This window comes from Pocillopora damicornis, chromosome 2 (assembly GCF_964200805.1).
Source record: "Pocillopora damicornis chromosome 2, jaPocDami1.2, whole genome shotgun sequence".
Taxonomy (NCBI): domain Eukaryota; kingdom Metazoa; phylum Cnidaria; class Anthozoa; order Scleractinia; family Pocilloporidae; genus Pocillopora; species Pocillopora damicornis.
In genome coordinates, this window is record NC_142671.1 from 18689618 (window position 1) to 18702117 (window position 12500).

Sequence of the window (12500 nt, forward strand, 5' to 3'; positions counted from 1 at the left end):
CCAGATTCCCATCCTTTTAAACTCACATATCTTGTGACTAATTCTTTATTTCAATGTTCAGTTTGGGTAGGACCATTGGTAAGAAACACCAGAAACACCACAGAAAAATATAAACTTGAGAATAATTGGTTGATCCAATACTAAATTCTTAGAACTAACATTATAAGAATTGTATAGTTGACAGTAAGGAGAATTACAAATTTGAACTGGGAGTTAAGGGTTAAATTTCATTTGATCAAAAACATGAATGGCAATTGGGGAAATTAGCTAGCACAATTCAAGTTTCCCCTCTTTAAGTATTCTGTGATAGTTTTCTATCACATGGTAAAGTTTACAGTTTCCCTCATTTCACTGTCTTCTGTTCACTTGTTTGTTTGCTTTCCTAACAATCTTAGCTATTGTTGCCAACAAATGTGAGGAGCATATACATGAAAATGTGTACAGCTAATAACACTTTAATCCCTGAGAGTGACTAGCATCTAATTTCTCCATTCAATATCACCCCTGAGTCACACATTAAGGTCATGAGAATAAAGGAAATGATAATCAACTGAAGAACCTCTTGATTGTTATACAAATTCTCCTTGCCAGCACATAAGGAAATATATAGAGAACAGTTTGGAGAATATGCATTCTGATATTGGAGTGTAAAGGGTTAAAGACATCATGTAATCAGTTATATATATGTAGAGTACTGCTTGAATTTATGACTGCATTAAGTACAAATGCCAAGTAAACATCATTCTGTGGTCTTCTACTCTTTCACCCTGGAGGTTGCCTTGTGTAACAAAAAAGAAACCTTTTTAAATACACCTCTACAATGGTAGGTACACACAACTGACATGTATGAGCGAAGCATGTCAAGCATTAAGGTATGATTGTCAATTTGCCTTTTATTACTTGCAAACAGCTTACTTCTATCAGCTTTAAAAACTTCAGTATCCCCACTTTCAAAGAAAAGCATTTCCCATGAAAATTTAAGCATTAAAGACATAAGCTACCAGCAACAGGTTTTTCCATTGCAAATGTTTCATATCATCAGATTATCATCACATTTTTTTGTTACTGGTACATTTGAAAGCATAGGAATATTTTAATCCTTACAATATGTTGAAATCCCCCATTTTAACCCTTTAACTCCCATAAGTGACCAAGAAATAATTTCTCCTTACAATATCAAAACAATATCAAGCAGACAAGTGATGAGAATAAAGAAAAATATCAGTTAGGGGATTATCAGATGATCCGATGATCCAATACTAAATCCTCCAAACTAACATCACAAGAACTGTATCGGAGATAGTAAGGAGAATTACTAATGAGATCTTGGGAGTTAAAGGGCTAAGTCCCACTGTTAACCTAGACAGAATTTCTCCTTACACTATTAGTTTGACATAAAGCAGACAAGTAACGAGAATTAAGACAAATATCAATTTGAGGATTATTGGTTGATCCAATTCCAAATTTTCAAATTTAACATCACATAAATTGTATGGCAGACAGTAAGGAGGATTACTCATGAAATTTTGGGAGTTAAAGGGTTGAGACACATATGATAATTGTTTGTAACAGAAAGGCAGCAAATAAATGTAACAGTATATGCCAATAAAGTGCTCTTATGTAGAATGAATTTTCAAACCCATTGAAATTAAGTTGACTTCATAATTCATATTTTAGTTAAAGAAATGTGCAATATCTCTTTACAAGGATGAAAAGGGACTGCCATTTATGAATTTTAAAATAGTAAATGCCAAAAACAGAAAGATGGAATTTAAAAAACTACTAAAATATAGCATATCTATTCACTGAAATTTTTAATCATTAGCTGTCACACAGAGATATAAAATAGGGTTTCTGAAAAAAACCAGGGCAATAAAATTAAAGATTCAGGAGAAGCATATGATTTTAACTTGTTTACTGATGTTCTCACCTGAATTCCATCTCGAATGAGAACTCTGCAAGACTACTGTTTTATCTTGAATTCAAACTTAAAATTCAATTATTTGCAAGCAGGTTAAGGAGGAAATTAAAGGATGGATACATGTTACATAAAAAGAAACCCCTTACAATAAAATAAAGCAGAAGCATATTGTCTACTTGTCTATGCTTTTGAATACAGCTATAATAAGTATTTTTTATGTAATTATCTACATTTGTAAACCGAGTGCAATATATGGTCATAAAAGTAATTTTATCCTAACCTTTCTACTTGAAGGGTGCCTTGTGTATCAAATATATCAAGTTCAGTACCTCCAGAGTCACCGGGCTTTTGGGCTACAGAATAATAAAATAATCATCGAGTTATGTCAGGCCAATTTATCGAGAGTTAATTAAGTATAGTTTCCTACAATCGTATGAAAGTTTAAAATGTGCTTCACTTGTGCTATATATATGGATTTGTCGTTCTTAATTATTAATGAAATTCCGAGGGTGTGACTCAATTACTCCAAAAGAGAATATCCAAGTAGGTTACAGAAGAGGTTCGCGAATTGTAATCTGTTAATATGTTGACAAAATTTCTTTAAATTATGGTGCCGATACGAATCTATCATTCATAATCGCTTATGAAATTCCGAGACTAAACCTCAATGAATTTAACAGAAAATATCCAGTAAGGTTACAGAAACAGACTCTCAAAAACTGCTCTTGAATTCGATAACTGTAAACAACAATTATTTACGCGAACCATGTGTTTACCAGCGCGCTTGTGAGGTCAAATTGCCAGAACCCCGTTTAATTGCACGATCACAGCTCGGACGCTTCTTGCAAAATGTGATGAATACCAATTTTAGAGATTAATTCTTCAGTTTCATCACAACGCCTCGAGATGTTGAGCGAAGAGAAAGTGGCTCCATGTTTTGTTACACAAACCATTTCCTGAAGTTCGCCACGAATCGAGTAGAAAGCATGAAAACATAGCGCTGAAGAGTACGACAACCGAACAATTAAATTCACTCATCCCTCCATTTTACCCATGAGTTTGTTTGCACCACACATTTGCGGTCCGTAATTTGATTCTCAAATGTTTGACGGGTTCTCACATGACAATATCGTCAAAATCAAATAACCGCGTTAGACTTAATGTAAGCATAAACATCGCTGACTCAATTTTATTTTAATTTTGGGAAAGGCCATTACTTCGTTCTTAGGGTAAAACAACACATCTTCGGCAAAGCGCAAATTTTTCAAATGAATAGAGTAAATCCTACGATAATTAACTGAAGAGAAAAAAAAAGTAGAAACTTGCGCTCGCCGTTCGACATCATTTGAAAACTTTCTAAGCAAAACAAAATGCTTAAGATAACTTCTTTTCCCATAACACCACGACTGTATTAAACTTTCAAACGAAAGGACAAGAAATAATTTAAAGATTACGAACACTTTGCAATGTTATTCGAGCGATGAACCGGCTTAAGAGTTTTTAGGCGATGAATGCCAGAGTTAATGTTTAACCGAAACGTGATCAGTTGAATCATGAGAAGACACAAGTGCTTTGCACTGTAAGTATTAAGCCCGCTGGGCTCGTCTTTTTCAGGTGTGATAATCCCGAAGTTAATTTGATTTAATCTCATTAAATATGTCATGGGCCGACTAACTTAAATTATCAACACTCTCGAGTTAGCAGCTGGATAATGTTACTATGTCGATATTCGAATGTCATGGTTTTTGCCCGCCTATCTTTTCTTTGCAGTTTCGTATTTCAAACGCGTGATTCAGTTGCAGTAGAGATGGCACCTAGGAAGGGTTTCTCGCCCTTCACTCCGGTCATCAGCCCTGAATTAGGTCCACAATTGACTTAGTTCATTCTAAGTTCGAAAGTTTGTGGATCAACGCCGACGCAATACTTTAAGCGGTCGCCTGTTGTCGCCAGTTTTCCAAGCGATTTTCAAAGAATCGACAGTGCCCACATTCGGCTGCAAGATGGCCCCCATTACTCGAACAAGAAGTCCTCTAATGCAACGGAAATTGTCTGTTCCTCGTTTGGGTTGATAACCACTCTGCTTCGCCGTTCCTCCTCAGAAAGCTCTGAGTTCATTTCGCAGCTGAGAGATTTGCTGAACTCAGTATATCTCAGTAAAATGTCTATCGACGAAGAAAATGAAGGCCAAGCAAACAAAGAACGACCACGTGCTTCACGATGCTTGGAAATGCCAACGACACCAACGAACAAGACATCATCTGTGGCCATGACACCCCCAAACAGTGGAAACTCGCAAAGAGCTGAAAAAAAGAATGTTTCCCCAAATCTAAAGGAGATCAGCGAAAAGGAAGATTTGGATACTCCAGAAAAGGTGCTGTTGATGAAGCAGCGAAGCAGTCGCGTCATCAAGGACGTGCATAACGTGTGCGAAAGAAACAGGGAAAGTTTGACGATGGTGCTTTCGAACATGTGCGCATTTGGCGACTCAGAAGCGAAGGCCATCGTCAATGAAATTGTCGAAGAGATGGCTGTAAAAATGGGAGTAAAGAGGAGTGTGGAAGAGCTAGTTGGCGACGACACAATGTCGAAGTACGTGGCGTGCCTGAGAGTTCCTGATTGGAAGCTTGTCCTTTTCCAGGCGATGGCGAGAGTTTCTTCGAAAACGTGGCAATCCGTGATAAACATCACAGGGCTCAGAAGGACGGGGGTAAGATGTTTAGTTACGTTGGTCTTACGTCGGTATATTAATATTCATACTTGGCGCCCCGGCTAAGGGAATAAAAGAACAAAAAAAGAACTATTCCATCGCGAGCCTCAATGTTTATAGCAGCTCTTTCTTTTGTTTTATTCAGTTATTCTCGTAAGCGAAGCCTTGTACAGGAAAAGATAAGCAGGCTTTTTTTATTACTTAAGCGGGCGTTTTACTCAACTGCGTCTTCAAAATTACCCTAGGTCTGTTTTCCAGAGCAATTTCAGCCAGTGGTAAGCTCTTTTTCAGCTGGTGAAATATGCTGGAAGCCGTATGATAATCATCCACATATTTTTTTTGTGTGTGTGTGTGTTGTACTTCCAAATCAAAATAACTATAACTGTTAAATTTTTTTGGCCTTGCAAGCAGTTCTTTGTATGGAAGGTGGTCATTATAATAATGTGTAAGGTGAAATGGGTTGGTGAAGGGTGCAGTTTTTGTCTTGACTAATTTAGTGTAAAAAATTGTTTTGCAGGTAGAGCTCATATGTTGTTTGGAATTGTTCCCCGTGATGGTGCTGTATATAGCCAGCAAAGTGCAAAGTCAGTCTACACATTGACAATTGCCAACTGTAAAGAAGACAGGTTTGTGAATTGCAACTTGCTTGAACTCTTTACTACCTTCTGGCTAGAATATGCTTGTGGTTGTATGTGCATTTAACTTAAATAACACAATGACAGATTTTTGTAAGCCCCACTCAGTTGCAATATCACCAGGTCATGCATCGACTCTGAGATCTAAGTGGATTAATATCAATATCCCTAATTTTGCTTTAATGCACTAAATATAATAATGACTGTATAGATTTTTGGTTTTTGTTTATTGACAGAGACAACCTCAAGATTCTTTTTGAGGACATCAACCACCAGAAGAAAATATTAAAGGAAAAAGGAATGACAGTGGATGGTAGACATTACACCGTTGAATTTCTGGGTAAGAATCAATGTTAGTCTTGGAATTTGCTTTAAAAGTCAACTTCTTGTACATGATACTATTTATAGCAATTTATTGTGTTTCTACCCAGTTGGTAGTCTGACTAGAACTAGATTGAAGCAGTAGTCAAACTATAGTAAATTAAGAGTTTTTTATATTGTAAAACATGTTCAAGGTTTAACTGCAGCAGCAAGAAATAAAACCTGGAATTTATTACTATTTTACGTCAGAAATTGATTTGACTACCCTTTTTTTTAGATACATTAGAGATTAATTCCCTGGAAAGTTTAGCATGTTAACTTTTGCTTTCCCATTTCTGTTATCAAACTTAGTTGTACTGGACTACAAGACCTTGGTACCTCTTTTGGTGAAGAAGATGAATGCTTCATTCATGTTAGGTGGTAGAGGTGTCAGTGTCGAGTTCTGTTTCATCTGCAATGCTATCAGGGTAAAGTACTCAAATGATATAGAAATTAGTATGGGGCAACTGCAACTTGTGCTGTTAAAGTTGAGGTACATAAAAGTGCTGCATCAGTTCATCAACTTTTTTTACAGTGATTTCAGATGACTTTGATCTTTGCCAATATTTGGGAAAATAGTTAGTGAGTGATAGAAACATCAAGTAGCTTTAATTCAGTCAAAAAAAGTTGTAAAGTACTTCTCTAAAGGTCATTCTGCTTTTAAAACATTTAAAAATCACTGAAAGTATGAATACATGTACTGTAAAAAGAACAGGGCTCACACAGAGTCATAAATTCTTGGAAAAGTCTTGATTTTCCAGACCTGGAAAGAGTCTTGAAATTGAAGATAATGTCTAGAAAAATAGTTCAAGTCTGGAGTTTTTTTTTATAGCTACAAAAAGTGCTTAATAAGTTCATTTTTTTCCTCTGTGGTCAATTCAATCTCGCCTGTAGCTAAGACATTCAATCACAGAATGAGAAGTTTCACAATTGCACCATGGTTATTGTACATTTGCAGTGCATCATGAAAGAAGCTTGGTTTCTGCATTTTTCAAGATCTCTATTGATCACCTATTTGACCATCTTCAGTCTGGAAAAATAAATTGATGTTTTGGAAAAAAGGTCTGGGAAAAGTCTTGAATTTTGGATCCAAAAATCTGCATGAACTCTGAAGAAGATAATCGGAAGCATGATAAATGTGTAGTTCTATCTGAAATTATAATATTATAAATTATTTGATAGTGTGCCTGTTTTTGTCAGGGTTGCAAATGCCATGATGTTGCTCCAGATGAGACATGCCTGGATTGCCTCAGAAGCAAATGCAACATGGGAAGGTGTGTAGGCATTTGATCATTGTCATATTAAATTATATTCAACATAACAAAATGAATTTTGTAAGCCATGGGGAAATGACTTGTACTAAAGCATGAACTGAAATTAAGTGTGTAGTTTGGGGTTTTTTTTTTTTAATTGTTGCTAGTAAACTAAAATCCTCATTCAGGATCTTTTGCCAAACTTGGAAGGTTGCCAAAAATTGTTTTCATACTGTCAGGAAAGGAGTACTCATAGTTTGGTAATTGAAAAAGAAAAAGAAAAACATTTTTAGAGAAAAACATGAAATAATTCAGAGAGTCATTTCATGGCGATCGCATCTCAGTAAAGAAGAAGTCAGATCAACAGTCTGCTATTACAAAGCAGAATATCCATGTCAGTTCAATGTCTGGTAAGACATTTCCTAAAATAATGTTTTCAAGAGATGTTTTCTATAGGTCTTAGGTAAAATCTTTTTTTTTTCTTTTTTAATTTACTCTCATGCTGTTGTGTTTCAGGTCCAACAGATCGGGAAATCCTTCAACACCTTGAAGAAATTGTAGAACTTGCCCTACCACTGGATAAATTCAAGAAGCCGTATGAAGATGTGAACACGGCAAAAAATTTGATCCTTAACAGAGTTACATTTTACCAGGCTCGTGTTGATGTTAGTAAGAAGCAACTATTATTTTTATACTTGCAACTTGATTTAACATCATGTAGTCAAGATCATTGGTAATGTGTATTCATTGAGTTCATACAGCGTCCAGATGATCCGTCGGAGTGCGCTTTAGGAATCAAATACCTCTGTGAGTATTTCTTTAATTGCTACAGTCTCCTATGTAATTTGCCCATCTTATGACTAATTCCATCACACAGCAGCTTGAAATTAATGGAGCTCCATTAACTGAAAGCTACTGCATGTAGGAATATAGGTGAGCTCAGGATTGAAGTGTGAACCATTGTTTAATTTAAGCATGTCTGATTCTGTTAGTTAACACACCTTAAAGTGTAGAGTAACACAGAATTTTCTATAGTTAGAGATCCATAGGTGCAGTGTAACCCAGTGTTTAATTTAGTTCAAGGTAACTAACATAGGCTGCACTTTAGGTGGTACACCCATGGGTGCAGTGTAACCCAGTGTTTAATTTAGTTAAAGGTAACTAACATAGGCTGCACGTTAGGTGGTACACCCATAGGTGCAGTGTAACCCAGTGTTTTCTTTAGTAAACAGTAACTAACATAGGCTGCACTTTAGGTGGCACACCCATGGGTGCAGTGTAACCTAGTGTTTTATTTAGTTAAAGGTAATTAACATAGGCTGCACTTAAGGTGGCACACCCATGGGTGCAGTGTAACCCACTGTTTTCTTTAGTAAACGGTAACTAACATAGGCTGCACTTCAGGTGGCACACCCATGGGTGCAGTATAACCTAGTGTTTTATTTAGTTAAAGGTAATTAACATAGGCTGCACTTTAGGTGGCACACCCATGGGTGTAGTGTAGCCCAGTGTTGTATTTAGTAAAGGTAACTAACATAGGCTGCATTCTAGATGGCACATCCATGGGTGCAGTGTAACCCAGTGTTTTATTTAGTTCAAGGTCACTACTATAGGCTGCACTTTAGGTGGCACACCCATAGGTGCAGTGTAACCCAGTGTTTTCTTTAGTAAACAGTAACTAACATAGGCTGCACTTTAGGTGGTACACCCATGGGTGCAGTGTAACCTAGTGTTTTATTTAGTTAAAGGTAATTAACATAGGCTGCACTTTAGGTGGCACACCCATGGGTGCAGTGTAAACCAGTGTCTTATTTAGTTAAAGGTAACTAACATAGGCTGCACTTTAGGTGGCACAACCATGGGTGCAGTGTAACCCATTGTTTTCTTTAGTTAAAGGAAACTTACTTTGGCTGCATTTAGGTGGTACACCCATAGGTGCAGTGTAACCCAGTGTTTTCTTTAGTTCAAGGTAACTAACATAGGCTGCATTTTAGGTGGCACACCCATGGATGCAGTGTAACCCAGTGTTTTATTTAGTTAAAGGTAACTACTGTAGGCTGCACTTTAGGTGGCACACCCATAGGTGCAGTGTAACCCAGTGTTTTCTTTAGTAAACGGTAACTAACATAGGCTGCACTTTAGGTGGCGCACCCATGGGTGCAGTATAACCTAATGTTTTATTTAGTTAAAGGTAATTAACATAGGCTGCACATTAGGTGGCATACCCATTGGTGCAGTGTAGCCCAGTGTTGTATTTAGTAAAGGTAACTTCCTTTGGCTGCACTTTAGGTGGCACACCCATGGGTGCTGTGTAACCCAGTGTCTTATTTAGTTAAAGGTAATTAACATAGGCTGCACTTTAGGTGGCACATCCATGGGTGCAGTGTAACCTAGAGTTGCTAATGAGTGACTGTAACCCAGTTCAGTTTTTTCTAGAAAGTGCTGTCCTTTAAGTAGCATAAAGACATGCAGACATTCTCTTTAAGACAATGAAATTGGTGTGAGGGAACATTTCTTCAAGTAGTATGGTAGCACACTGTTATGTAATTAATGCATTTTTCCAAATGTTTAGTACTTTTCAGGAGCTTTAAGCAAGGGCACTTTTGTAAGAGATTTTGGTACACATACTGAGATAATTGATTTGGAAGGCTCAGGTTTGTAGAACAACAGTAGTAATAACACTTTGTTTTTTCTTTGGTTACAAGTTCTGATTTTTTCTCACTGGCTAAAGAAGGTTTACCATACTATAATATGACTTTATTGAGTGTTTTATGCTGAAATATAAAAATTTTGGAAAATGAGTTTGGAAAAATTTTAAAATAATTAAACTTATTGCTAATGATGAGCTTAGGAGCTGGTACCTTAAAGGTTAGTGTGAACCCACTGACCAGCTTTGCTCCAGTTTAACTTTGCCTAAATGATATTTAGCCACATCAAAAGGAGCTTTTTGTTTTTAATTCCTCAAAAATATTTACCCAAGGAAAACAAAATGTTTACTTGCAACAGTTATTTGAATGATGTGATAACATATAGGGCCTCTCATTACAGTCTTTCTCAGGTCTTATTTCAGGTTTTGGCTATTTTGCAGATATTAAAGCTGACATGGAGCCTCGCCTTTTTCAGTGGCAAGGCAAGTTGGATGAGCTACATGTCTTTTTCAAGAAGTTGTGCAAGTCACGCAAAAAGTCACTATTCACTATTCACTATTGTTTTTCTTGCGTTAGATCTGCTTTTTTCGATTCGATTGCATCTTGACTATTTTTGTACCGCTACTCCTCTTGCGTTATATTTATTTAAGTGAGCAATTTTTAAAAGACAGAAAATGTCCTTCTTTCAATAACGTGGCGGAATAAAACAATTACACAAAGATGTTACTATGATACTTTTTGGTACGAAATATTTTATTTTTGACCAGCACTGTTATGCCTAATTTTGTCCATAAACGGACAAAATTGCTCCGATTTTGAGACGACATTACAGCTTTTTGGCAGCGATCGCCAAGAAACTGAATGTGCCACGGAATTACACCCAATTAAGAAAGATATTTTCTCCCTTCCAGCAGTCATTAGAAAGCCGTTTTGTCCCCTCAAAATCGGATGTAGTTCACACGTTAAGGGTAATAAACTGATAAAAAATGATTTACAATTATCCTGTTGTCAATAGGTTCTTATTCACGTAAGCTGGGTCATAAACTATTTCTTGCGGCAGAATCATGGGGAAGAAGTTGTCCTTCATTTTAAAATCGCTGAAATTGTAGTAACTAAATCTTGAATGAAATTATTGTAGGAAGATTCATTACTTGACGAGGGAATTCCGCATTTAATTGCACGCGAAAAGCGATACGCGAAGCGATGAGTGCGATATCGGTTTTTAAGTGCAATTTAACGCGGAATTCACGAGCCAAGTAATGGATTTTCCTTGTATCACATATTTGAATAAAAACAAGATAAAAAGAAAACAGCATTACTTATATTTGTTATGTATACGTAGATGCGAAACAATATCATTTAGCCCCGCTAAACAACTCGCCTCGTCAACCAATCAGAAGGCGAGATTTTATGCAATGATGCGATTCTATCTGATATTAGGTCTGCTGACTTGGAAAATACTACACCTAAAATTTAACATCAGCAATCTTACGAGAGAAAGCATAAAGGCTAGGTCTCTCTGACGGCTTATCTCTGGTTGACATTTTAACCAATTCTCGGACCCTTTCATAAAAACCAAACAAAGACGATATCGCCTTAAGCATTCTTCCCAATGAAAAAATGTCACTGGCAACGCCATAGAGTCGTTCACTAACAACCTCAGGGGCTAAATAGCTTTTCCCTTTGCATTTCATAACGGTGCCGTTTCTGCGGTACAACGTAACAGATGAAACCTTAAGGCTCTTTCCAAAGTCAATAAGAACTGGGCTGAATTCCCCAGAGGCTGAGGGCCGTTCTAGTACGGGCGACCCTAAAAGCCGGAACCGTGTGCAATGATGCTTGAATATTTGTTTTTCGACTTCGCTCCCTTCTTCAAATTCTTCTTGACGGCTTCCTTCTGCTAACTTTCTTACGCTAGTCTAAGTTTGGAGCTGGGGCTGAACGTTGTCATATTTTGAGAAGCTTGAAAACGTTCCTGTGATGTTCTCACATTTACAAGCATATGAGACGTTATTGTTTCAATAAATCAATACAGACGTGACCAGGAAACGTATCAAAGTTACAATTGTTTATTTTAATGTGGTATGTCGAGTTTGGTTTCATGGCAAATTTTTCGTAACAAAAGGTAACTAAACAGGTTTACAACGCGAAAACGCAGCTATCTTTCATGCATAATGGTTCATTATTATTTATACCACTAAGTAAAAGAAAAAAAATTAATAACACTTAATTTTAGTCACGTGCGTTATCGTCGTGGGGAGCCAAGCGCTTGGTATCTTTGTACAAAATTTGTGCAACATGCCCTGACATCCGTTCCGTGTTTTAGGATTTGGGGTCATTTTCCGCCGTTCGATGTTTTAGGATCTGAGGTCATTTTTCGCCGTTCCGTGTTTTAGGATTTGGGGTCATTTTCCGCCGTTCCATGTTTTAGGATTTGGGGTCATTTTCCGCCGTTCCGTGTTTTAGGATTTGGGGTCATTTTCCGCCGTTCCGTGTTTTAGGATTTGGGGTCATTTTCCGCCATTCCGCCATTCCGCCGTTCCGGCTTTTAGGGTCGCCCTTCTAGTACAACATTGTTTCCTTTGATGTCGTTATGAAGGTATCCTTTAGAGTGCACGTGGTCTAAAACACTGCATATCTTTTTAAATATAGAAATACAGTTTGCTTTAGTAACTGCGTTGTTATCGGCCGCTTGATGGAGAGTTAGACTTTCTTGCTGAACACCATGAAATTGAGTCACAAGGCATAATGGTGAGGCCTTTGTAACAACACCAAAAAACATGGGTAGATGTGGATGGTCCCCCAAAGCAGAAACGACCTTTGCTTCGTGGAGTAAATCTCTCCTTGCTCGTTCTTCATCCTCTGACGTTTCGTTGTGAGTCATTTGCTTGACAATAACGTCGATGCCTTGATAGCGCCCGAGAAAACACTGTCCAAAGCTTCCACTCCCAACTGGATTTTTAGACAAGTGTTCAA

At 37.2% G+C, this 12500-nt stretch overlaps 2 protein-coding genes and 1 long non-coding RNA gene across 5 annotated transcripts in view; 1 reads left to right on the plus strand and 2 right to left on the minus strand.

Annotated features, from left to right (window-relative positions):
• The window catches only part of LOC149050179 (uncharacterized), a 2942-nt gene extending 559 nt beyond the window's left edge, over positions 1-2383 (minus strand). The window contains exons 1-2 of the long non-coding RNA XR_016183592.1: positions 2202-2383; positions 1-778 (exon numbers count right to left, since the gene is read on the minus strand). The exon at positions 1-778 is cut by the window's left edge and continues 559 nt beyond it. This is a non-coding gene — a long non-coding RNA (uncharacterized LOC149050179). The remainder of the gene's footprint in view (positions 779-2201) is intronic.
• A 1130-nt stretch (positions 2384-3513) lies between these two features.
• On the plus strand, positions 3514-10834 carry LOC149050180 (uncharacterized). Of its 3 annotated transcripts, XM_089196136.1 has the most exons (8): positions 3514-4628; positions 5146-5254; positions 5500-5603; positions 5936-6051; positions 6824-6897; positions 7393-7683; positions 9449-9530; positions 9965-10834. In XM_089196136.1, exons 2-6 carry the CDS (start codon positions 5157-5159, stop codon positions 7424-7426), a joined length of 426 nt encoding a protein of 141 aa, XP_089052262.1. In that variant the 5' UTR covers positions 3514-4628; positions 5146-5156; the 3' UTR covers positions 7427-7683; positions 9449-9530; positions 9965-10834. The 3 variants fall into 3 exon arrangements, with proteins under 3 accessions (XP_089052262.1, XP_089052261.1, XP_089052260.1); XM_089196135.1 differs by having other exon boundaries at positions 3703-4628; positions 7393-9530; XM_089196134.1 differs by lacking the exons at positions 6824-6897; positions 7393-7683; positions 9449-9530; positions 9965-10834 and having other exon boundaries at positions 3705-4628; positions 5936-6262.
• Positions 10835-10876: 42 nt separating this feature from the next.
• Positions 10877-12500, minus strand: part of LOC149050181 (cytoplasmic tyrosine-protein kinase BMX-like) — a 2245-nt gene continuing 621 nt past the window's right edge. The window contains exons 1-2 of the mRNA XM_089196137.1: positions 12095-12500; positions 10877-11327 (exon numbers count right to left, since the gene is read on the minus strand). The exon at positions 12095-12500 is cut by the window's right edge and continues 621 nt beyond it. Coding sequence (XP_089052263.1) covers positions 10991-11327; positions 12095-12500 — 743 coding nt within the window. The 3' untranslated portion in view covers positions 10877-10990. The remainder of the gene's footprint in view (positions 11328-12094) is intronic.